At 45.0% G+C, this 27,276-nt stretch overlaps 1 protein-coding gene across 6 annotated transcripts in view; it reads left to right on the top strand.

The window, feature by feature from the left end:
• Window positions 1-27,276, top strand: part of ASTN2 (astrotactin 2) — a 598,926-nt gene that overhangs the window by 523,333 nt on the left and 48,317 nt on the right. For all 6 annotated transcript variants that reach the window (XM_059715568.1, XM_059715571.1, XM_059715569.1 and 3 more), the window contains one exon: window positions 20,958-21,099. In XM_059715568.1, coding sequence (XP_059571551.1) covers window positions 20,958-21,099 — 142 coding nt within the window. The remainder of the gene's footprint in view (window positions 1-20,957; window positions 21,100-27,276) is intronic.

Below are 27,276 nucleotides of genomic sequence, written 5' to 3'. Positions count from 1 at the left end.
TGGATTTCACTGTGATTTAATATTTTGAAGAACTATTTTGATTCTTCCCCTCCACCCCTGCAAACCAAAAGGGAAATATATATATATATTCTCTTCCAGATTTTTGGTTTCCCCCTTCTCAGTCTCCTTCAGTGGCAACATTAAACAATGCAAAAGGAGAAAAAGAGAAGGACATATCCACATTTTTTTGTTTCAATGTTCAGGCTTTTTATTAAGAAATTGGAAAATATCAGAAAGCATGAAAACTGCATTCAAAACTAATATTTTCATTGGGGAAAAACTACCGTTTACTAACCAGTTTCAGTCATCTTGGCTACCTGACAAGGTCCAAGCCATGCAACCATCGATGCCTTGATTTCAGTGGGACCGCATGAAAGGAAATTTAATCCTGCGAATGTTGCAGAATAAGAGCCCTAATTTGGAAATAATGGACCTCACCTTTGTATAAATCATTGAAGTGCTACTGATGTCACTAAACACAACTGTGAATCTGGCCCAGTAGCAGTACAAAAAAAGCATGTGGAGCAGAGGGAAGGATGATGGATATGAAAAGAGTATGACCAAGGAGTTGTGTTGGCTTGTAATGCATGCTTCTAAATGGTCCTGGTACATTTGCTCTCATTTTAAAAACCCAGCCAGACATGACAACAGGGGGCCAAAATAGGACATGTCCAGGAAAACCCAGACGTATGGTAACCCTAGTTTACCAGCAGAAAGTAAAAGGGCATCCTTTTAAGAAGTAAGGTTCAAGAAAGTGGCTATCCAGGAGGGAAAGTTTTACAAGCAAAAGTTCCATTCCTTACGACCCAGAGCCTAGAAAAGTTCCCTTTATTCTTACCAAGTTGCCTCTGTAAGAGCTACATTTCTACTTACGGTAAATAAAGCACACACAACACATTCCTGAGCCAGGGTCTCAACATGCATAAAGCCCTGAAGTTCCCCAGTGGCACAGTGCTGATTTGCATCAGATGAGACTTCTAGCTCTCCCATGTGGGATTGCCCTTTTCTCTTCTCCTTCCATGAGGAGGCCCTAGATTGGCATGAGGAATGACAAGCCTCTAGGCAAGATAGGTAAGATAAGACCTAGGTGTAGACTGTTGCTTTTAAATCTGTTTTTTTTGTGGCGGGTGAGGGGGGGCTCCCCCCTCTCCCTCCCTGGGACTATGAGTAACTCATGTTGTTAAGTTTAAACAATACTTTGTTGTAACAAAGCTGTTGGGTTGCTGCATTAATTGCTCATCATCACACGCTCCTGGAGGGAAGAATTACAGTTGCCAAATCCAGCCAGCCCTTCGAGGCAAGGGGAATGAATGGATTGACAGGGTACTATAACCCGACACTTCATTTAACAATGAGAGAATCATCTGATTCTGTCCCAGGAGTAGTAAAGACACAATGCCTAAGAGTGTCTTGGCTAGGACTCCACACATAGAGCTGTACCTACCACAAGTGTCTGCAAGACAAAGAGTCACATCACACCCCTACTGGAGATGGATGTGGCAGAAAAAAGGCAGGGGGGAGGCCTGGTGATCAAACTACCCTTCTGACAGCCCAGAGCTGCTGCCTCTGACCGCCCTCCTGAGGCTGGCACATAGTCTGGGCATTGGTACAAAGCTCCCAGTGTTTCTGACCATTATGAACCTGTTCCATTGATGTATGAAGGACTTCAGTCCCTGTCCCTGTCTGTCCAGATGATTTTTCCAGTACTAAAATGTCAGTTATTGAGGTGACTGATAGCAGGGATCCTGGTTTTCTGTTTAAAAATTGCAAAATCTTTCATAAAAAATCCCAAATGTTCTGATTAAAAAAATCCAAATCTGTGTTTTTCCACTATTAAAATGAAACACCACTATGTGTATAGGTATCAATTTAACACCCTGTTTTATTGATATATTTACAATTTCAAAGCAATTTGGAAGCCTACTGGTACCTCAATCATTAAAGTAAATGCTAAGTACCTATATATACTGGCATTTAGTTGTGTTTTTATTATGAAAAATCAGGGCTCCCCCTGCCACCTTCATTGACCAGGATGCAGGTCCAACAGTGTCTGTCCCCCTGTGCTTTATGGTGCTGATCAGCCCTTATATGCTGGTGCCGTTGCCCCTCACTTCCAAGCCACAGCCTCCCCCAGTCCTGCTGATGCCCCTCGCTCCTGATCCACACCCCCTGGGCCCTTCTGGTGCCCCTCCCAACCTGCAGCTCCACATCCCTGCTGGTGGCCCTCACTCCCCACCTAAAACCCCCTGGCTCTGCTGGTGCCACTCACTCCTGACCCACAGCTTCTGAGCCCTGCCATTGCCCCTCACTTCCAACCCACACACCCCCAGTCCCTGCCATTGCCCCTCACTCCCAACCCACACACCCCCAGTCCCTACCATTGCCCCTCACTCCCAACCCACACACCCCCAGTCCCTACCATTGCCCCTCACTCCCAACCCACACACCCCTGGTCCCTGCCATTGCCCCTCACTCCCAACCCACACACCCCCCGGTCCTTGCTGGTGCCCCTCACTCCCAGCCTACAGTCCCCTGCCTCTCTGGGCCTTGCTGGTGCCCCTTTCTCCCAACCCACATCCCCACGTCCCTACTCGTGCCTCACTCATGACCCACAGCCTGCAGGCTCTGGTGGTGCCCCTCACTCCCAACCCACAGACCCCAGGCCATACTAGTGCCCTTCACTCCTTACCCATAGCCCCCTAGGCCTGCGGGTGCCCTCACTTCTGACCTGCATCCTCCTGCCCCCCCAGCCCTGCCAGAAGGGGCCCCCAGCTGCCCCTGTCTCACCTGGGCCAGACTGCAGTGCTTGTGGCAGCTCTGACATGTGCAGGCAGTGGTGGAGCGAGTGTGGCCCTGGCACAGGCTGGAGAGAGGAGGAGGGGAGGCCTGTGGCACCCCCCGCCCCAGGCTGGGGCTCCTGCACCCCGCCAGGTGGCCTGGCCATGGACCCCACCGGGCAGTGTCTCCCAGTCACCCCATCCTTGCAAGCATAGGCTCTGGCCCTAGTGCCACCAGCCCAATCATGTAGCTCCATGCTGCCCCCAAAACACCCCCACCCCCTTTGCCTACTGGAGAAGCAGGAGCCTTCCCCTCCACCCCTCTGCCTTGCCACAGCCCCAGTGCCCAAACACCTTACCTCAGTCCCAGAAGGGACCCATCCCTCCCTACATACATCCCTCCCACACACACAGACACACACACAGACTCACATGCCTCCCCCTCCCCAGCCCCCCGCCCTGGCCCTCCAACCCTCACCCCACCATAGACTTACCTGCATCCAGCTTCCAGGGATGCTCCCACCACCTTGCCTGGCTGTAGGCCAGCCACATGCACATGTGCACGCATACACATGTGGCGCTCTTTGCGAGCTAGAAGGCTGTCAGCCTGCAAGGGGAAACCTGTAGTTTCCCACAGTTTTCTCCTTAAAGGTAGAAAATCTGCGTTTTTTTTTTCCTTCAAATGATTAAATCCACATTTTTCTTCAGCAAGTGGATAAAACAAATCCCTGCTAATAACAACTGATACAAGGGAGGTGGCACATTTGCCTGAATCCCTGCCACTGGAATGCAGCTGCTAAACCTTCACCTATTTCCATTGCCCCTCCATGGGTCTGGCTCCCTCTCTGCATTCAGACAATGGAACTTTGCTCCAGACAGCTTGTGTGCAGTAGCAGTCCTCATCCTTACAGAGGCTGAGCAACGGATGCTCCCACTCCCCTACTGCTCCCTTAATGAGACTGGCTAATTAGTTATTACAAAGGAGGTTACAGAATCTGGAATGGAAATGACTCCGCAGCTCTGCTAACCCACACCTAAGTAAGCCAGACTTCCTTTCCTAGCCCAGCACGTCAGAGCGATCAAAACTGCTGCTCTGAGATGCTCAGAAGGGAATCTTGGCTATTTTTCGTGTATGTGTGTGTATATATATATATATAGCTTTACTATATATATATATATAGTAAAGCTATAAACTGTATGGGTTAGATATGAATTAGAACCTTATAAAATGTGTTTACTCATATGGTGTAACTCTAAGCGGGGATTAAGCAGTAGGAAAAATTGACTGGGAGAATTTTCCAAGCTGAAAACAAAATTTACAGCTTCAGCTTTGCTTTCATTGTGGGACTTCAGAGAGAGGGGGATTTTTTAATTTAATGTATTTATTTATTTATTTATTTATTCGTTTGATTTAATTTTAGAACCAGGTTTCCCCTCCTTGTATTGAAAAAAAAATCCCTGAAAGGAGGGAGTGTGAAAGCATGTGTGTAGATGAAAAGAACAGCTACTGGTTGAAGAGGGTGATTTAGTAAATGACCCAAGATAGACATTCGTGGGCAGCTGATGTGTCTCCGAAGATCTACCCCCCACCCTTGGACATCCACTAGGGCAATGTGCTTCCATTTCTAATAGCTTTCAAAAAGGCCTCCCCAAAATCTACAAAGTTCCTAGACAGGCCCTGTTTTTCTCATCTCCTTGAAGGCATTTTTTATGGTCTGCAGCAGGCAGAGTGGAGGGTTGAGGAAATGGAGTGACAGGAATGGGGCTGGGAGGTGCTTTTCACCTGAGGGGCTTGGAGGGAAGTGAAGAAAGTGGAAAAAGGAGCAGAGCTTGGGCGCAGGGGTGTCATCTAGCCCCCTCACCTATGTTCATGTGAAGTAAAACAAGCACCAGGAAATCATCTTCATGCTGACGAAGGACTGGCAAGATAGTCAGTTCTGGTGGTCTCAGAGAGAGGACGGGCAACCCAGACCCATCCCATATCCTTTTTTTCCTCCCCTGTTTGGACACAGCTTTCTCTCCCTGCTCTCTTATGGGTGAATCACCTCTGCCTTGCAGCATGGTGATCCTTGCGCTGTGAGCAAGCCTGACTCACCCTTCTCCACATGTTCTTTCCACAGCCCTTGGAGGGATTTTTTTTTTTCACTTTGCTTTATGACATTTTTCCAGGCAATGGAAGGAGGGGGAAAGTGGGCTAGTTTGGGTAATTTTTCCCTCCTGCTAAATGTCAGCATCCCACGCTTGGTATCTGGGGTTGGGGGAGCCTAGCGGGAACTGGCAGGGCTTTTATTCCAGACTTTATAAGGAAACGAGGGATTGGGGTAGGGGGAGACTCTCCTTATCTTCTTGACATAGCCCCAGGTCTCAAGCAATACTTGGATTCTATTTTTGTGTTCAGAGAAAGGAGGGAAGTGATAACATTGCTGTTCTAGCTCCAGTCATTCACCGCCAGGCACACACTCGCTCATCTGCACGCGTGTTGGAACAGCTGCAGAATCCATTTACTGCTTGGGGTAATCTTGCTTGGCTTGTTCCAGGCCTCTCGCTTCTCCTTTCTCTAAATAGTAAGATATTGCTCTGCTGCTAGCTGCAGTGCATCTCCATCAGACCTTGAAGCCGTCTAAGAACCATCAGCGCTACAAGGGTATGCACAGAGCACTCGCCTGCCAAAAACTGCTAAGAGCCAAACAACTCAAACATCCCCACTACATGAATGATACCCTATTTTCTTGTATACAGCATACCTCGGGATCAAATGTGCACCTGTTTGTTTGTTTTTACGAAGGCAGAATAAAGAGGGAAAAAAAGAATTTTCTTGAGTTACAGCTGTGTAGATCAGAGACAGAGCTAAAAGGTCTGCAAGACTGTGGAACAGAAAAGAAACCAGGAGTTGCTAGTAGGCAGCAAAATTGCCAGAAGAAAGTTTAGCTTGACTAGTGGAGCATCAAGATCAGTAAAAAGGAGAGGTGATTGTCAACACCGGTGATGTGAAGAGCAATGAGCCATTAAGTCAACTGACTCCCTTAGCTGCCTAAAAAGAAATGCCCCAGGTATCATTCATGTCATGGAGATGTTTGAGTTGGTTGACTCTTAGCAGTCTTTGGCAGGCGAGTACTCTGTGCATGCTCAGAATCCCATAGCACTGATCATGGCACAGATACTGCTCCGCAGGAGTCAAAGTGGGTGCTTCTGTTCCTGGTGGAAAGATCAGCTTCACTGCTTAAAACATATACCCCAATTTTGGAGGACTGATTTTGGGGAGAAAGATGCATATAATATGCAGGAAAATATGGTCTTCTGCACTTCCTCCTCTCTGGTGAGACAGACTCCCCCTAAGCAGCAATATACAGACGGGCCACCGACCTCAGATAAGACCGTCATGCTGAAGGCAGTCTCAGGACCATAGATTTGCTTTGGTTTCTGAGTCAGTGTGATCTACTTTTCACAGTTACACACTTCCGCCTCTGCCGCTATGTCCTGCCATATGATTAGGTTACTTTTGCACTCACTGCCTCCATCCTTCAGTCTGCAAAATGGGGTTAATGATACTTAGCCAGTAGAGACTATGCTGCCTGATACCTTTTTCATGTCCTAAGTTTCTAGAGCCCAGGAGCCCACAACTGGAGCCATACCTTGGCTAGGGTTTCTTAATGCTATCACTGTATGAACAATGGTAACTACCTTTGTTCTGTGCTTTGAAACCTTTGGCTGCATCTCCATAAGTAGGAACATTTGGTTTGTGGCACCTCAAAGCCTTTTGAGGTGCTGCAAAATTCATGTGGCGTTCATGAGTCTGTTCGCCGTGCTGCATATTTGCAGCATGGCAGCAAAATTAGCTGCTGGCCAGGCTCCAAGCAGCTGGATTGCTGCTGCTCCAGGGGGACCCCAGGTAAGCCTGCTGGGGCCAGCCCAGGTGCTGGCCCCAGCCACCCCTACCCCACTCAGGGCAATCCACTGCACACCAGAGCACTCATGCAGGGGCATGTCTGGGTCCAGCTAGCAGCAGCATAATATGTACCACAGCTAGTTGTCCCCGGGGAAATACATGTTCCCTTTAATGGGGATGCACCCTTTGAGGGTAAAATCCACATTGAAACAAGGTGTTAGTTCCAAGTGAGTAAGATCCTGAGTGATGTGCATTATTGGAGAGTATGCACCAGTGAAAATAGGACAGAGGCAAGAGGCAAAGTTTTTTGTGGGTGGCATCTTTTATTGAAGCATCTTCATGAGTGGGATGGAGTTAGGCAAGTTTGCCTAAGACTATCCCAACCATGCAGGTGGTCCAATAAAAAAAATCACACACGAAATTCCTTGCCTCTCTCATATTTCCTGGACCATCATGGCTACAATATCACTGCAGTGGAACATCGATGGTTGGATACAATCCATGGTGAGGGGGGAAGAAAGCTGGGAAATTTCCATATGAAGAAGGATTGAAAAGGCTGAGTTGGTTTGCCATAAATAGGAGACCACTAAGCATAGATGCTGACAAGAGTAAAAGGCCTAGACAAAATAACAAATGATCGACAGAAGGTAGTCCTTCTGTTCACCCATACTGATGGCAAAGGAAATGGTAGATTTTCAGTCAAAGTGGAAGCCAACAAATGTGAAATTGATACGGGGAAATACTTTTTTCATACAATGCACAATTAACCTGTGGAACTCTGTGCTCGGCTGAAAGATAAGCATGGTCTTAAGTGCTTTGCTGGATCAGATCCAAAGTGCTCAGTACCTTACAGAATCGATCCATATTATTCCGAGGGAGTTAGTCAGACTAGCTGTCTCTCTTGGGAGAACCAAAGGGAAAATAATGGTCTAGTTGACACATTTTTTTTCATGCAGAACTATGAAAAAGGGCAGAGTCCTGGCCAAATTAGCATTTTCAAATGAGGCTGAATTTCACTGTGGCTCTAAAGACTTTATATAAACCTTTCAGCCATTAACAGTGGTGAATATCCCTGTCACTAAAAAGCCCATTTACTATCTGCAGTGCACTATGATGCCAGAAATCAGAGGAATGTATTCTAATGGTGCTGTATTTTGTTCTTTACCCAACATACCCAATATGAAGGAACCTGATGGGTGAGGTTCAGATAACTCTGTTCACCAGTGATGTGCAGTCTGCCAGACCTTTCAGTATGTATGTTCAGACACAACTGCACCAGCAAGTTTTTGGTGTCATCTTACAGGGAAGATACTGGGGCACTGTAGGGCTTTTATACCATTTAAAGCAATACTATCCAATTACATTCAGTATAGCTAATTTCTGGGGAAGGGAAGCGAGATACCCAATTTCTTTATTTTAAAAGGTTAAAATTCTTTATTGCCAAGGTTAAAGAGCCCTGGAAATTTTTGAAAGTTGCTGGAATGGAGAACTGGGTAGTGGCAAAAGCAAGGGAAGCTGGGAAACTAGGTAACTTTCTAGTTACCTAGATGTCACCTAATGTTATGGTCCTGCACTTGCATGCATTCTCCTGTATTTGTAAGTTTGGACTGGGGAATGTCCACCTTGAGGGTTCTTTGAGAGCTGTCTGATATTCAGTTTTGTTGTTGCGGTACATGCAATTGGTCACATAAATCATATGACATGCCTTCCCGATTGGATGATGGCAAATTTTATAAAGAGATAAAAATACATAACATACTTCCTGGTAGGAATTTTCAAACTAAACAAACGTCTATACTAATGCTTTTTAGGATTCACAGAAATTTCAGAAATGATACTGTCTGTAAACTTAGCACAGGCATATGCACCTATTTCTCTTTATCTTTGTGAGTTCAGTACAAGTACTCATATCAGTAAAGGAATGCACATGTAAAATTTGCAAGATCAGGGTCAGCAGTTTCCTGAAAATCATAGCGAACCATCTCCGTGCTTTTATTTGCAACTGTATTCACTAGTCTTTCCTGTTTCAAATGACTTGTTTGTGGGTAGTACCTATTATACACTCCCTCCAAATAGCCACAGGGCCAGTGTAACTTGTTACAGTTCCATTTATTATCAGAATTTCATTGACCTCAATGGAATCATGATGGTTGACATCCTCTGAGAGAATTAGATGCCCATGATTGGGAAGAATTCATACCTGGTCTGTTCCACTGAGGGCAGACTTCCAAAAAGTACTCATCGGTCAACATGCTACAGATCTGCCCTGAATTGTGAGTACTGAGCGCTGCTAAAAATTCTGGCCTGCAGAATTATCGGTAACACTGCAAATATCAGCCTCGGACAGTATCTCCTGTATCCCAACTAAATTGGGCAGGACAAAGAGCTGCTGCTTTAAATCAGTCCCTGCTGACGGTACTGAACTTTGGCATGTGATTAGTCCATTCTCCGGCTTTGAGCCATGAAATTTAAGAAGGGGCCAGGAGGGGGGGAAGACAATGGTGACACTATAGAACTAATTTTCTGATCTCACAGAGCTACAAAAATCCCACTTATCCAAAAAGTGCAAGGGGAAGTGAAGCAGAGAGCAGCTGATTGCTTTTCAGCATAGGTTTACAGTAATTTGATTTGACAAATTGCCTAGGGTAATCATGTTTTTAGAGATTAATTACACACTCTGAGTTTCTTTCTAGGAAATGTTCCCCACCCCGCCCCCTCCTGCTAGATTGGTATTTGAGGCTCGGGTGTGTTTGTGGAGAGAAGGATTCTTTAAATGCTAAAGACTCAATTCTGTGCTGATTGGCACCCAGTTAGCAATGTCCCACAGTGGATTAAATCAGTGGAAAATTTTGCTGTAAAAAGTTTATGATTAGCGTGTGTGATCAACAGAGTTGAAAATCAGGGATTGGCAACGCATGGTCTGGCAGGCTCCATCCTTTTCCTTTGCTAGTCAAAGGTCCCAGGTTGCATTCTGCAGCAAGTGAGTTGGTATGTTAGACCCAGTGTTGAAATTGCACGAGGAGCCACAGGGCTGGACCTCGATTCAGTGGACTTCCCCATAATTCAAGAAGGACCCCTGGCGAAGAGACCCCAGGTAGCCCCTAGTGATGGCTAAGAGCTTGTACATACAACACTTCTACAATGCAGCGGTCAGCCTTTACAACAGAATAAGCAAGGAGCAGACACATGATGTATAGCCCTCTTCCAATGTGACTTGCTTGAATATGGTCTAGAAGTACCCTGGGGGGAAGCAGTGAATAACTACACCAGTAAAACTACACTAGAGTATGTGTCGTGTGTGCAGCTGTCTTGAGGTAGCTGTTTGCTATAGGCTAACAAGCTATTGCTTCTTCCTCACTGTGCAAAGTCAAAGCACTATAATCTTGCTGCATGCAAGGAGCCACCTTGGAATACCTGTTTGTCCACTTCAGACGCTGTTCTGTTTTATATCCGTTTAGAAAACCAATGTAGGTTTCCCTGGTGTAAATGTGCTGTACAGTGGAACTCAGGGAGCTTGGAAGAGCCAGTTCCCTACTTCCCATTGCACACCAAACATGAGTATAAAGAAAGGAAGAATCCATTTAAGTCCCTTAGCTCTTTACTCTGCCATTGCATACAGGATAGATTCATATTTGTCTAGACAGTGGTGTGTTGGGGGATCAAGATGGAGATGCTGGCAGAGCTCTTTCTTCACAATGCTGTACCTACAGGTTACCACTGCCAGGACACAAGCTGGGACTCTTCCAAACACGTTGTGCTTTGATTATACAAGCAGCTGTGATGAAGAAATATCCATAGGGCTTAGGTACAATAGTGATGGATGCAATAGAAAACCCTAAGGTAGATTATAAGTCTTTTAAAGGGATTCATTTTGGCAATTAACTGCAATCTACATGCCAATATGTGGTAGACATTTCAGTGCATTCAAATAAAATCCTTCTATTGGTTAGAATAGTTCGGGCCTTCATTCCACCCTGCCAGTCAGGTGTGGTCAGATAATATCCAGCTTGTTTTAGCCCTTGAAGGCATTTACTCTTTAACTGCTCAGATCAAATTGGAAAGTGTCTCTTTTGAATTTTGGTCATTTACAAATGGAGTCTTCAGTCACTAGTGGAAGTCTCGAGGGTCCACTGGAACTTGCAGCCTATTATTCTTATCCTTATCATCATCATCATTGTTGTTTTTGCTGTTGTTATTCTTGTTGCTATATCATGTAGGTCCTCTACATACAGGTGTTGAGGCAGTTCCTACTCTACCTGTTTTACAATCTAAATACTCAATGGGTGGGAGAAAAGAAGTGCTATTATCCCCATTTTGTCAACATGGAGTTGAAGTACAGAGAGACTGAGACTTACAATGACAGGGTCTTAAGTATGTTCTGCATTTAAGCCTAGAACTGGCTGCATTTCTGGGTGCAAGTAAAGTAGTTCTTGGTTTCTTGAGCGCGCACAGCACTTTGTGATAGTCCAGGACAAAGGGACTGTTCTGTAGACTGCAGACTTTCTGAGACTGGAGGCAGATTTCCCTGAGTACACCAAAGGAGACTGACTTGGTTTGGGTACTACCAGAACATGAGTAGGGTCTAATTATTATTAGCAAGTCCTGTTTGTGCATCTCAACAGGAAAGGTGCAGCAGTATGTCGACTTAACATGGCATCACCAGCCTGTACGACAACAGGTCTGACCATATCCTGCTGTAAATCAGCTTGTCTCTGCTGACTGAAGTCCGTACCATCCATTTCTAACAAGTGACCATGGAACCCATTGTCCTAAGAAATACCCGTCCTGGCCCTGAGGGCTGATCTGAAAGCCACCTGCACTCAGATGCAGCCTAACTGCCCATGGGCAGCTCTACAACTCTGCCTTCTGCACATACCACGTCAGGTGAACTGGAGCACGTCTCCTGCTCACAAACTCTCCCTTTTTTGCACTCCTTGTAGTGGTCCTAACACCCTGAGGGAGGCGTCTGGAGGGAGACTAGGGTGCAAAATACATTGAAAAATATGACAACGTAAGAGGATTCCACATGCCATGTGTTTCCTGAAATCAGCAATGAAACTAGGCAGGAGCAAAGTGGAATCAACCTCCTTCTGCATTTGCTTCTATTGGCACCACTCCGAAGGTCACCACTGGGGACGGAAGTCCTGACGGGGCCCCCTCTGCCTCCCCTGGGCTCCACCATTTGTGCCCATTAGGGTCTCTGACATGCTGTTCTGTTTTTCTTTCCTTGAAAACGAATAGGGAATTGGGAGCTGCTTTGCAGGAATGTGCCTGTTCCCCATTACCGCTCCACTGGGGCTGTAACACGATCGTGCCTGCTCCGTACCCACACATATATTTATTTATCCGTACAGACTTTCTCCTTGTTTTCATTAAGTTAGGCAGAAAAGGTTAATCTTTCTTCTGCTGAAGCTTCAAAACTAACCAAGCTAAATAAAATATGATTTTTTTTAAAGGACTTTTTTTTTTTTTGCCTTTTTTTTTTCCCCTAAGTACCAGATTGAGTTGAGGTCACAGTCAGAGATGCCATGAGAGTAAATGAAAAACAGGTTGAAAGAAAGAGAGAGAGAGAGTACTCTGATCAGAAGGATTTGGGCCAGTAAAGTAGCTGGCAGCCCTGAGTGACACATGGAAGCCCATGTGTTCTCCTCCTCCTCCTCTTTCTAGGAATCTCGGCCACTTAATCGTGACAAACAGTTCATATCAAGTCTGCACACTGTTCCTTCTTCATCTCTTTCCCACCACCTCCTGGTTGTCTCCACACCAGCCAGGTTCAGTCGGCCCCTGGGAGGATGTGTGACAGCTTCCAGGGTCAGTTTGAGGTAAAGCCTCTGTGTAGCCCCAAAGGAACTGGTCTATCGGGATGTTTCCACAACCCTCTGTGCTGCCATTCGCTCAATGTCTTGCTTTTTGTGCCGCGGTGAAATGGCCACACATTTGCCTGTGTCAAAGCAGGCTTCCATATTTTTCTTTCCATGGTGTCTCATGGCTTGAATCTCTCCTTTCACTTAGCTTAGCTGCTCTCAACTAAGGCCTCCACTTCCATGAAGCTAGTCTTGGAGGACTCAAGTGTAAATGAGAGGGGACCTAGGCCCTCAGTTTCCATTGGCATCAGAAAGTCCGTCACCCAGTTCATACTCAGGACTAGGCGAGGAGACCCTGGGTTCAGTTCCCTCGTCTTGATGCCACCTCTGCTCTAGGGTAAGTTGCTGGCTTCTGAAGAGCGATAAGAGGAGTAGTTATCCAAGATCTGTCCAGCTGGACAGTCATCCAAGGTCTGTCCAGTTTCATAGCATGGCTCAGTCAGTGGCTTGCTCAGCGGTCTCTTTCACCATAAAACGTTAAAGGGAATCTGCGGTTTCTTTTTCAAGGAGTAGATAGTTAGCTGTGTTTTTCTGAAGTCACACAGAAGGCAGGGCAAGGCAGTATCTTCAGAGACTACTAACCAGTTAGCCTCTAAATGCACCACTTGGCCCTGCCTTCTTTCAAGATGCATAACAACAGCAGGAGCAACAACAACAATAAATACAAGGATAAACTGTAAAAATAAAAGGCTGGCAGCTGGCACAGCAAGCCTGGAAAGTCTGTGCTTCACGATCATTTCAAGAAGCTAAAATATTTCATTATATCTGATGGCAGTTTGGTTTTTAGGGACTTAGGATTGGACATCAAGTGCCACCTCCCACTGGTACAAGCTACCATGATGTATACTTTCCTTTCATAAACTGGTCCAACTCCATCTTAAAATTGGTTAGGATTTTTGCTCCAACTACTCCTCTTCAAAAGAAGCTCCTTTACTTGTTAGAAACTTTCTTTCAACTCCCAAGTCAGTCATGGTCAGTTTATACTCATTCTTTCTTGGGTCAATATTGTCCTGTAGCTTAAATAGTTCTTTTCCCTCCTCTGGTTTATTCCAAGAGGCATTTATAGGGAGCATGCCTCCCCTCCTCCTTTTTATTACTAAGATCAACAAGACATGCTCTTTTAATACCGTCTCATAACTCCAGTTTCCATTTCCCCAATCATTGGCACCATAACTCTTCTCTATGCCTGCTCCAGTCTCACATCAGTCTTGAACATGAGTGATCAAAATTGTTTACCGTATTCTCGGTGAGTTTTCCCCAGGACTTTATACAATAGTATTAATATTTCCCTACTGCTGCCAGAAATCCCTTGCCAGACACATCCGTGGATTGCATTTGCCTTTTTTTTTCCTAGGCAGATACCATTGATGCCTCAGTCATTCAGTGATACACAAGTACACCCAGGGTTTCCTCCTCAACCACTGCCAATTTATAGCAGAAATTATTAATTTTAGTCACTATAGAAACCTTGATCAAATTCTCTCCAGGTGTTTTGGCTTATGGCAGAGTAATGAAAAAGGCATTTTCTCATGTTTTTATCAGAGACCATGTGAACCACAGCTGCATATTCAAGCTGAAAATTGATGCATTCTTTGGTACTTAGGTAGGCCCTGTGATAGCCAATTTCCGTCTGAGGTGTCCTTCACCTGAGTTTATACATGCCTCGTGCTCCCTCCACTCACTAGCCCCAGGCACTGGCATCCTGGCTACTGCCTAAATGGTACAAAAAGGCTTTTTTAACTTTGGATTGTTTTGGAGACTGTGCTGGAATCTACTTTGACTTTTTCTGTAACAAACTATTACATGTGTTACACTGCAGCAGGGCTAGGGGCAGAACAGTGAAGGAGAAAACTTCACCAGAGGCCCAGGACTGAACAGAAAGCACTCTCTCACCATAGGGGTTTTATTGCTGTGGGTTTTGGCTTAACCCAGATTGACACCAACTTGGCAAAAGTCTCTAGCTACATTTCCTCCTCTGCAGTGAGACTAATAGCAAACTGAGCAATGTAGACAAGAGCCTCTGCATCCTGCAACAAAAAGAGACCATGTTTTGCAGCAGTAACCCCCATTCATATCCTCCATAATCATTGCGCAAAAAAAAATGAAAAACCCGCAGTTGAAGTTACATCTCCCAGCCTCCATCCCCATCTCTGTCTCATGCCCATCTTCATTTGAACTGGGTACCTTTCTCTTATGCTGCGTGGGCTCAAACAAGCCCCCCATTGAAGTGTTCGGACCCCATACAGCTCGCTGCAGTCCACAGTCACAGTTTTAAGGAAAGTCCTGTTCAGCCATAAGAGCATGCCTAGTGGAGATGGAATCGTTAAGGAATTTAACTGCAAAACTGTAGCTTGTCTTTACTGACAAAGTGAAGGCTTTTCAAAGGCTTATACCCTGCCCTGATTAAGACAGAGGTTTATTTATTTATTTAGCAAATGCAAATCAGTGAAGCCAAGCAATAGCCTCCCCGTTAACTGAGTTCAAAGTTATTAATCCACCTCTTAATTTGTAGAGGGGACACTCCATGGTGATATGCGGCACTGACTGTATCTCTCCACAAGTGCAGGATGGGTTAGCACTGAGGCCCTAGATGTGCACAAAGATGTCAAAAAAGTTCTTTTGTCCCTAAAGCCACCACCCTGCTAAACATAGCATTCCTGCTCCAAAGCATGGGGCACTATAGGTCTTCAAAAATACGTTCCCAGAATGTTTCTTTTACTATGTGCAGAACAGCATTCCCCCCCCCCCCCCCCCTTCTCAGAAATAGGAGTCCCATTTTGGCTGAAATTTTCCAAGAAAATTCAGTGTGAAGCAGACACATAGTACAGACATTTTCAGCTTATGTGGTTAAAGCTTGGCAAAGCAATTGAAAATAACGTTTAATAACCTGTGATAAATAAAGAGAAGTACTAGACAATTTTAATAATAGGTAGCGTTACCAACCTAGTGTACAATATACTAGGTATCATCACTTAAATATCATACATTCCCACCTATATCATACATAAATCATACATATATATGTTATATATTATAAATAACATACATATTCCCACAGATATAATTCCCACAAATACAATACATAAATATTATAAATATCACTTAAATATCATACATTCCCACATACCCCTATTCCCATCAAACAGGTACCGTTACAGTTTGTAAATATAGACTATCAGGGATTATTTTCATTAATAGTTATTCCAGAGGAGAATGGGGGTTGCTTTCAGAGGGGTTATTTTCAGAGGCAACTTTGCTCCATTTGCTGGGTCTTAGTGATGAGATTCCTGCAGCTTGGCCCTCCATGATGAGATTCCTGCAGCTTGGCCCTCCATACATGCTATGGGAGGAGGGAATATGTAACCAGCTTCAGCAGCTCATGTACCAACTCTCTCGACCTTCACTGCTCTTTTCTCTAGGCAGCCTATACTTCTGTCTCACTCCTCTCCCAGCTAGACTTCATCTTCACCTCTCTAACCCCTTGCTGCTTGGCTCTGCCAAACAAAAAAGGGATCATGCAGTGGGATCCCGTTAATGAGGCAGAGAGCAAGAGGCTGCTGCAGACCAGTTAGCAGGGCAGGGCTGGAGAAGACAATCTGTCAGATGTCTGGCTGCAGCAGAGTGGTGAGTGGCACAGCATAAGTGTCTAATTAGGCAAAAAGCCTGAGGCCACATAATTGTTATGTCCCTCAGGTCATGAGTCCCAGAGCTAATGTTTCAGGCTCTTTGCAAACTCAGACAGATATTGTTATATCAGTTTACATTTGGTTCACTTATCACTATAAATGTAAAGAATAGATAGATAGATAGATAGATAGATAGATAGATAGATAGATAGATAGATAGATAGATAGATAGATAGATAGATAGATAGATAGATATGCTCTTTTAGTCTCCTCCCAGTTTCCACGTCCCTGATCACCATCACTGTCACTCTTCTCAGTGACGATGATCAGGGGAATAGAACCATTAAGAAATTTATCTGCAAAACTGTACCTTGTCTTTACTGACAAAGTAAAGGCTTTTCAAAGGCTTATCCCCTACTCTGACTTAGGCAAAGTTTTATTTATTTACTTAGCGAATGCAAATCCACGAAGCCAAGCAATAGCCTCCTTGTTAACTGTGTGTGTGTGTGTGTGTATTCCTTGCATTTACAGTTATAGGTGAACCGAATGTAAATTGATATAAAAATATCTGTCTGAGTTTGCAAAGAGCCTGAAACATTAGCTCTGAGAGTCATGACCCGACGGACATGACAATTATGTGGCCTCAGGCTTTTTTCCTAATTAGACACTTATGCTGTGCCACTCACCACTCTGCTACAGCCAGACATCTGACATATTGTCTTCTACAGCCCTGCCCTGCTAACCTGTCTGCCCTGAAGGCCCTGAAACACTAGCTGTGTGTGTGTGTGTGTGTGTGTGTGTGTGTGTGTATTCCTTGCATATACACTTGTAGGTGGCATGTACTCAGCAAGTGCTGAGGCAGCTGTATTGCACATTTTAGACTGTAATGTGCATGGAGTTGAAGCCATGCTTCATTTTGATGCTGTTCTTGTGATTGGAAGGTAGTGTAAACATGCCCTGAAAGACTGGTATGCCATGCCCAACCCATGCATTTTTTACTACATTGTCTCATTGTGAATGTGGGTGTTGCTAAAAATTGTGTTAGACAGTGCTGCCTTCATCTAAAACTGTAACTGCAAAAGATCATTTTAAGCAGATTATTAGGGAGCATTGCTACAAGTTAGGAGAACTTTGGCTCTACACCAAGTAGAGAGAGTGTATCTTGTGCCCAAACATTGTGATGTGCTCCAGTACAGAATGCACACCCACTAAACTCTCTCCAACTCATCCTATGTCACCTCAACCCAAAACACCTGCTAGTTATCCTCAAGTAACCCACTCTCTGGTATTCAGAAGAGAAAGCGTCAAGATGTCTGTGCAAAAATTCCAGATAGCAAGGCTACAGCAGTGAAAGGTCAGTTTGGATCCTAACTATTGTGATAACAGGGCCCATAAGCTCATCTGTATGACGTCCATTCAGAGATACAAGGCACCAGGCCTCAAAGAACAAGGTCCAAACTAAATAGGAATGGATAAACAACAAGAAAAACACTAATAGATTAAATAAACACCCAGATCTTTAGCAATAACAGAGGGATCACCAGACTGGGTCAATTTGAAGTTGTCTAGACCAGTATCCTGCTCCAAACAATGATGAATACTAGGCATTTCAGAGGAGAATGTAAGACCCCTGCAGGAAACATAGGTGGGATAACGTAGCCACAGCATTAAGTCTTTACCTCATCAGTTAATAGTTACGGAGTGACCAAGGACCTTGTTACACCTTACAGTGAGCCGCACAAATGTTGATGGGTGGTAGTGCTAGCTCAGTTTTGGAGCAGGCACATATACAGGCCAGCAGGAGTCTGGGGGACTGAAAGGTTACCTCCACCCCTAGTCCAGGCTCCCCACTTTCCCTTGGGGCTCCCCCCATTGCTCCCTCCTTGCCCTGTGGGGTTCCCCTCTGCCTCCTGCCTCCCCCTGACCCCAGGGCATTACTTACTTGTGGTTGCCTGCGCTGTCGGCCCAAGAGGCACAGGCAAGGAAGGATTCACTTGCCTTCCCAGGTGCCAATGCTGCTGGGCTGCTGCTCATCTGGTGGGAGGGAGGGAGGGGAGGAGGGGGGCAATGGGACTAATTCAGGTTAGCAGAGGAAGTGGGCAGGTGGGGCATTAGGTATTTTCTAGTGTCTATACCTTAGTGTAACAATCCTACCCTAGAGTGAGCTCACTTGGAGCTCCCTAAGGGGTGCTTAAAAGTAGATTCAGATGTTAATGCATAGACAATTGAGGAGTTAAGAGCTCCTCGAGCCGCCCAAAATTACCGTGTAACAGGGCCCTAAATCTCTAGAAAGTTCAAGGGTGTTAATTGTTCTTTTTTCTGAGTGTTTATAAATGATAGATCCCTTTATGTATTTTAGTAAGTTCTTGGTCTCAGTGATTTCTTGTAGCAATGAGTTCCACAGTCTAAGCATGTATTGTGTGGGAAAGGGTGGAAGTGGAAGCTAGAAACAAGGACCAGTCATGTAAAAGCCTTGTTTTTTTTAATCAGCCCATAAGCCCTGAGTTTGAATGGTTTGTCTCAGGTCAGAGTAGAAGTCTGTGCCAGAACCACAGCTGAACCCCTGCCTTCTGACTCCCAGCCCGGTCCTTTAACCACAACCTTCCCAATCAAACTCCCCAAAGGTTTGGTTCAGGCCCATCTCTAATAACTATGTTAAACGATGGCAAGTGGTGACAGCTCTGCCTGAAAAAAATAAAAAGGTTGGAAAGAACAAGTCATGCTGAGAGCCGGGACCTAAGTGGTACATTAAAATGAATAATTAAGACTTGGATTCCTTTACGGAAGAAAGGAATTAATTGCTGCTCTCTTCTCTGGCCAAGGACAACATTTGTTATTGAATTGTGTTTTGTGAGACAAGACACAAATGGGATTATTTTCTGCTACCTGAGTAATCGTCCCACAGAATTATGCACTCTGGAATGATTATCCCAGTGTGTTAGTTTGAACATTTTATAACAAAGCTCTAAAACTGATGTTGCATTTCTGTGGCCCTCGATCAGATTGACTTTCAGTAAGACAAGAAAAGAAATATGCTAAGAAAGACATTCTTCTCAATGCTTTAAAGTCTTGGCACCTATGTACAAGATGCACTGGCACAAAAGGGAACAAAGGGTCTGATTCTGAACGCACACCCATGTAACCTGAACTCACTTCAGTGGGATTCCTCTTGATGTACATGAGCATCAGTGAGATCAGGTTCAGATGGGTCAGATGAGCTAAATGTCAGAAGAGTCTAATTGTTTGCCTATTTGTGCCTGTGTAGTCCTTTATATGAATGCAAAGTGGGTATAAAACACCCTAAAATCCTAATTGTAATTCGGTTTGCATGCCAATGCCAGTTCATGGTGGAGCGCAGCGGAGAATCCAGGCTAGGAAATGTAATTAAAGAGATAGTGGTCACATCTACGCGAGATGCTGATGGTGCCGTTGTTACTGTGCAGTCATTTAGTACTTGCATACACATTTAGTACTTGTGCATGCAAGTACTAAATGACTGCCTAGTAACTCAGGTACTGCACAGTAGCGTCCCCGATGGCTTTTTGGTGATGCTGACTGTGCGGTAGCTCGTTACTACTAGCGTCTCATGCCATGTGATGCTACTGTGCATTAGTAACGAGCTACTGCGCAGTCAGTATCTCATATAAACGTGGTCACTGTCTGCTTAAAATTTTATCCAACTGTGCTTATGCTGAATCTCAAAAAATAATTTTTCTGCATTATTATTATTTTTAGTAGGTGTGTCTACATGTCACTGTATGGCTATGTTGTTACTGCGCCTTTTGGAAGTATTAAAACATGGCATGGTAACCGCCCATACTCTGCCGTACGGGCGGCGCATGCTTAATTTTTTCTTCTATGTTGCCATAGCAGTGCACTATAAGCGGGAAGCGTGCTGCTATGGCAATGTATGTAGCAATCACATGTAGACCTGCATGATCGCCACATCACCATAGCACGCCGTACGGCAATGTAGCATGTAGCTAGGGCAACATGTAGATGCTCCCAGTCTAAACACAAACAGCTGCCTTAAAAGAAGCACCCATACCCAGCTAGTCTGAACTTGCACCTATGGCAGCACTTGGAGCATGAAGGGCAGGCTTTTTGTGGCTGAACTGAGAGCAAAGTCTTTGAATTTCACTTCCCAAACTGCACAAACTAAATAAGGAAAGGAAACCTGCCTAGTAAACTATTCTAATTCCCTTTGGTTAATTTAAAGTGATATAAAGTATAAGCACCCAATAAAGAAATCTGTTTATTTGAGTCTGGTGATTTTTTTGAAGCTGAAATTGTCTTTTTAAAAATAAGCAGAATCTGCAGCCAGAACTGCTTGGGATGGAAAAGGCCTATTGCAGCACTGAATTCATGTCCCTGCAGGGGAAGTGCACATACCCATTAGCAGACATATGTGTAGCATGTAGAAGTTAGCATGGAGGCCATCTTCCTATGTTGTCTCTAAGATTTGTGCGTGTATCTGTTCCCTGACCCAACCTGTGACACATCTCAGTTGATATTTGGCATGCTGGGTGTGGGCCTGTGTTCTTCCTGCTCCTGAAGTGGGTTTGTATACTGCAGATATATGCATGTGTTCATGTATATTGTCCATAGGCAGTGTATTGCGTAAGAGGAAACTATGGTCCTTGGTTCAGATTATAGCTGAGTAAATTTTGCTGGTTGCCCATGAGCTGTTCTATGTATCGCCCTCTCTTTTACTTCTCAGGGAAATGTTCTGGAAATATATGAGACAGGCTAGAGGTTGAGTTGGGGAGGTTGCAATCTTACCCTTCTCTTCTTTGGTCTATAGGAGAATCCTTGAGCTTTTCTGATGATTTGCTCTCTGGCCTTGCAACGTCCTGCGTGGCAGCTGGTAGGAGCCATGGAGAGGTCCCTGAGATCAGCCTCTATTCGGTCATTTTCAAGTGCCTGGAACCTGATGGCCTGTACAAGTAAGAAATGATGGTGCGGGATGGGGTGGAGGGAGGAGATCATGAGGACTGTCCAGCGACTGATGTAACTGCTATCTAATACTTTTTTTGCAGTTGTGCCTCAAAACTTCCGTCTAATTGGATCACTGTTGTTCTAGGTGCTGTAAAAACAGCTTCTTTCTGTGGATCTATGCATTAGGGTTGAAGTCAAAAAACGGAAAGCCAGTTTTCCAGCAGTGCAGATTACGGGACTGTTTGCACCTGGGCTTTTGGGTTGGTTCCATCCTTGGGTAGACAAGACACATGGGACCTCATTGGAGCAAGCCTGCCTCTGATATATGATGAAATTGCAATCCCATCCATGAAGGGATATGGTTTGCTTCATCTAATGACTTCACCCAACAAAGAGCAGGCAAAACCACCTGCTTTTTCTCAGTTCCTGATGAGCAAAGAGTAGCCAGCTAACAAGCCAAATAGCAACCCCAGTGCCATTTGCAGCAGTGGCACCTTGTGCCTATTTACATGTGTTCACGTTCACCGCAGGAAAGACAATAACAGAGCCACTCCATCTATCTGATATGTATAAAACAACCCCTGGAGAGCAGGACTCAAGTCCTTGCTTGATTCACCTGAGGTGCTATTTGTGGAGGACAGGAGGTTCAAAGGCAAGGCATTTGATTTTCTCCTTAGCCCATGGCATATAATTTATGACCCAAGCAATGTGATTATTTCAACACATGTGCATTTGATTCTTCTCTATGCTGGGGGGCTTTTCAGGCTTTTCCGATCTCCTCTCCTAACAGATGCCTCAGAAATATAAGCTCTAAGAAACGAAAAGGGTCAAGTGAAGAAATCAGAGCATTGGCAAAATGAACTTTTTTGCACTGAGGCAGTTCTATATACTGGGGAAGCAGAGCTGTGATCACCTCTCCCTGATCCTTTCCAGGTAGCAGTCCCTACCCTGGTATCAGTGATCTTCAGCACTGGCAAGATTGCAAAATGGATGTATGCTCCTTCCAAGCTGATCACCAGTACATCTGCCCATGGGCTGAGAACAGTCTAGGTCCCAGCATACAGTTAACCTATGGATCTGTATGAAGCAGCTTTTCTCTGGTGCTGCTCTGGGGCGGGAATACAATGAATAAGGTCCTGATCAGACTTTCTTTTAGGATAGACATGCCTGTATTTTGTATGTGCCAAGCCCCTCTTGCTCTTGGCAGTATACAGGACAAACATCTTTGTCTAAGGCAACTCCCCCAAGAAAGTGTCTCACTCATTGCTTTTGTGAAAGGACCAGATGAAGAAATTAGGCTCCATGTCATCCATTACTTCTGTGGAGGGTGAAAAAGCACTTATTACCCTACCAGGACAGACAAAGTTCTCAGTTCTCTCTGACCCCAATGGAAATCAAGAATAGCTTTGCTAAGACAATGGAGCTATGCTGGTCTAAAACCGGCACAACAGAGATTGGAAAGTGACCTCCATGGGAGTGACCGGTGCCACGCGTAGGGACCTCCCAAGTTCTGCTCTCTCCATTGCCACCATTAGCAGATAAAAGTGGATGGCTCTATGTTTGTGAGCTGTATGGTACGACCTGCAGACTTACCCTTCCTTTCCCCCAAGAGTTCCAGTCAGCATGGCGGGGGGGATGGGGGAAGTAGGAGAGCAGATTAAAAAAAAAAAGGGAGAGAGAGAGAAACACCCAGGGCTTAATGTCAGAGCGGCTGTAATAATTAAAACACATTTTGTATTGAGTAATGAAACTTTTTATGGGACCACAAAGGCAGTTAAACTGAGAGCTGGCAAATGGTCTGTCAGCGAAAACTTTTTAAGATCTTGATTAATACTTTCCCTTTGCCTCCCCCTTCCACCACCCCCCAGTTAAATATGTTGACAGCCTCCAAAGAAGGCAAGGCCTTTATTACACATCTCTGTTGAAGCAGCCAGAAGCAGGTTCCAAATGGTGCCTCTTGCCATTTAATAATTTTAAAAGTTTCCTTGTTATATATGTATATATCATTATTAATATCACTGGGAATAGGGCTACTCTGAAGAGATGCCAGGGATAGGCTGGAACAGTCACAGAGCTTGCTAGGAATTCACTTCCAGTAAAATCCCAGTCTCTTGCAAGCTGTTGGCAGTTTGGTCTCTGTTTCTCGGTGGCACCGGCCAAAGGAGGAGCCATTGTATTTGCCCTCTGACTGTTCGAGTAGCTGATCTTGAGTTTAAAGGGCTGATCTGGACAACAGGAGATCTGAGTACCAAGTCCCAGACTCACTGGTTGATCTGTCAAGTCATCTCTGACTTAGTTTCCACACCTGCAAAATTAGGATGATGATGATACCTGCTTGCCTGCCCATGGCTTCATTTATTGTCATTTGTTAAGGGCTCAGGGCTTTCAGATGGAAAGGATAAAGCTTTACCACATGCTATATCAATCCCAAGGGAGCATAGAAAAAGAATCACTTTTCTCCTTGGGCCAAAAAAATGGCCTCTGCTATACAAACATGAGTTGCGTAGACACAGAGGTGAGGTGAGGGCACAGGGCAGATAGTTGGTCCTCAGCCAGTCAGTCTAACTTCTTTCTAGCAATGCTGCGTGCATTTAGCAGGGCAGTTGAATGAAAAGCTGCTGCTCTTTGCAGATGCTTTCAGGGAAGTGGGCTTAATTTGTACAGGAGCTTGATGGGTAAAGTCATGCAGCAGCTTTCTGCATTAACAACCTGATTCATCTCACACTGGCGTCAGTGGCAGCCATTCCATGGGCATTAACCAACTTTGGAGGCAGTCCTCTCGGTGTGTCTTTCCAGTGCAAGTCAACGTGCCTTACCAATATAGGTCAGAAGAAGCAATCGGGCCTTCGTTTATAGACGTGCTGGGAGTGGGGGAGTGGGAGGCATGGTGCTTTACTTAAGAGTGGCTCCAAGGGCATCTATACATATGCCCTGAGGTGGAGTGGGGGGCACTTTAATTAGAGAGCTGCTTTGAGAGCTGCTCTAATTAAAGCACCTACAGCGTCACATGTATTCAGCATCCTGCGCTTCAAAATGGTGGCGGGGACACTTTAACTAAAGCTAGTTTGACGAGCTTTAGTTAAAGTGCCCCCACTGACAGTTTGAAATGCGGGGACACTGAATACACATGACATGGAAGCTGCTCTAATTAGTATGCTCCAGCAGATTCACCACAGGCTCAATTGATGGAGTCTGCTCCAAGGCATGCTAATTAGCACGTGTGGGAGCAGAGCTCCATCACATGTATAGGTGCCCCAGAGCTGTTCTGATTAAAGCACCTGGAGCGTCACTTGCCAAACACGCTTTTGTTAAAACACCCCTGCCACCATTTTTCAGCTCAGGGATGCTGATACACAGGACTCTGGAGTCTGAGTACAGTAATTACCTTGCTCCAGCAGACTCAATTAACTGAGTCTGCTCTGACGTGTTATAATTACAGCACGTCGGAGCAACCTCTCTGTGCGTGTATAGGTGCCTGAGTGCTAGGAAGGTCTGAAGCCTGTGGAGAGAGGTCAGCCCTGTGCATCCAGCTGAGGGCCTGAGGGGTTTGGCACTCACTTCCTAGGGAATCCTAGGATGCTACATTCAAACGCATGCACACATATATACACACAGCAGAATCTGTGCACGTGTCCACAACAGACTCAAATGCACCAGGAGAGAAAAAAATGCCAATATCTGTACATACACCCCCAGCACATACATGCATGCTAGCATCTGTACATGCATGTGCTAGCACTTATGAACAATACCAGCATCAGTACACCCACCAGCACATACAAACATGTGCCAGTATTTATACACAGGCAGTAGAACACCCACCCACACCCAACCTTCCCAACACATCCCAGCATCTGTGCACACACAAGCGCACACACAAAACTTGGACACTCTGAATTCCCCAGTCTATATAAACATACCAATATCTGTACCCAGACACACTAAAGTATGTCAGTGTTTGCATATGTACACTGGAACACAGACTGATACATATACACACTCATTTAATACATTTTCACACTGCTCCATATACACATTTATCAGTGCACAGAGACATAGAAATGTGTCTGAAATTTTTGCATGCAGCACAGACATGTTTAATATCAAGACACACACACATCCTGAGCACTGTTCTAGTCAAATAACCATGCCATTGCGACACAAGGTGTAGAAAGCCAGGACAGTGAAATGTGAGGCTAACACACTGTTCTGAACCCGTGCAGATGTAGTAACAACACAAACATGGGCACAGGATTGGTTTTTAAATTACATTTCTTCTGCTTGTTCCATTTGTTTTTGAGGAAAACTAGCTTTCTTGGAAGGCTTTAACCTGGTAGAAATCCAGATCACAGCAATTCAGCAGGGATCTGTGCTTTATTGCAGCCTGTCAGGTGAACGCTCATTCACTCTACTACATTCAGGGCTTCTAAACAGCAAACCCTTTGGCTCTCTTTGGCCCCTCCAGTTTGAAGATACCATCTAAATGGAGAGGGAGGCCTGTGAGATCATGCAAGCTGATCAAATCCATAAAAATGAATCTCACATCATGTCCATTTTCATCCGAGTTACCTAAAGCAATTAGGCCATATTATTGGCCAATCTCTCGGCCCGTTTCCATCCTGAGATCAAAGCAGGGACTGAGGTCAAAAACAAGCAAACAAACCAGAATAACCCCCTCTTCTCCTAAACAACCTCCAAACAAACAAACAGTCTGATGGGTTCCTCTGTTTTTTGAGACTTCTGTAATTTTAAAAACATAAACCACCAAAAGCAGAACTAATTTCTCTGTCCTTTTCAATTCCAGCTTGAGGAAAATATGTTGCCTTCCTACTTGTGTTTTTCTGCTTGAAAAAAGAAAAGTATGTTTGAGACACCAGTCCTGCAGTGCAAGGGTTTGTAATAGAAGAGCAGTTACAAGTCAGCTAAGGTGCGTGCACATACACACGCAGCACAGATACATGCACACATGCGGTCTCTCTCTCACACTCGCACTCACATTCACATATAGATGCACTTTGAAGACGCATGAACTTGGTTGCGTGCATACACATAGCTGTATTGGGTGTTTCTGGAGATACCATGTTTAGTTTAAGTCCTTAAAGGGGAAAAAATAGGAACTAAATATAGTGCTGACAAATGTGCCACAGGAAAAAGAATTCCTTTTCCCAGAGAACAGATAAAATGGAGGTATCGTACAGATTCCTCCTCTGACACTGCTTGGAGGAGTCACCTCCAGGGATGTGTGGGAAGTGTCTTTATCTCTGTTCAGACCTCGGCTTCTGCAGAGGCAGCTGCACAGAGGTAGTAATCAGTGCCGGATACGTTGATGGCTTTGATGATACAAGAAGCTGAACTCAACCGACCATTAAATGGGAAGGTTTATTGATTGTCTCTGACCATGATTAAAGTTCATCCTAGAACCAACAGATTCCACAGTCCAGGATCCAGTGCTGCTGAGCCCACCTGCTCCCTCTACCTCCCCTCTGCTCCTCACCGGGACTTTTCGGACATCATCTGCAACCTCCCTTGCCCTGTAGCCCACCTTGCCCATTTCAGCACCTTACCTAGCTGCTCTCTGGGCATTTGGGATGCCTGTTTACTGAGCTGTAAGAGCCGTCCTCCTCCAAGCGCTGTACCTGATCAGTTGCTGGCAAGTGGGTTTGCCAGGGTAGCATGTTTATTTCAGATACTTGGGCAGATGCCATTAGCTTGGAGCCAAAAATTGAGAGTTTGGAAAAGGAGATGAAACCCCCTCCAGCTCCTTTGTAGATCAGCGTTGTAGAAGCAGGAGCAACACCAGCCGCTCTTCCCTCCACCACAGATACTGTAATTATAGATTAGATGAAATCCCAGTGTTTCGCTTTATTTACATTCCTGACCAAGCCTATTCATTTCCGGTGTTTGTGCCAAGAATCAGCACAAAATTTACTGGAAATAATATGGAAATCATTAGGAACCCTTCCAGAGCCTCTTCCTTGGAGCATGCTCTTCAGCTGAGAAGGAGCTTCTAGGCTCCTGCTGAGTTTGCTTTCCTCTTGGTATGCCAAACTGGGTACCTTGGTGGCATGCTGACCTGAACCAATCCCTCTCACTAGCCTGAGTCTACAAATGTGCCAAAAGGGTCTTGGAAAAGGTGCAAGCACAATGTGTGTGGTTGCACTGTGTATCATCATCTCCTGGATTCA

The sequence above is a fragment of the Alligator mississippiensis genome, chromosome 12 (genome assembly GCF_030867095.1).
Source record: "Alligator mississippiensis isolate rAllMis1 chromosome 12, rAllMis1, whole genome shotgun sequence".
NCBI classification, from domain to species: Eukaryota; Metazoa; Chordata; order Crocodylia; family Alligatoridae; genus Alligator; species Alligator mississippiensis.
Note: the sequence above shows the minus strand (reverse complement) of the source record. Positions and strands in the feature narration are given on the sequence as shown.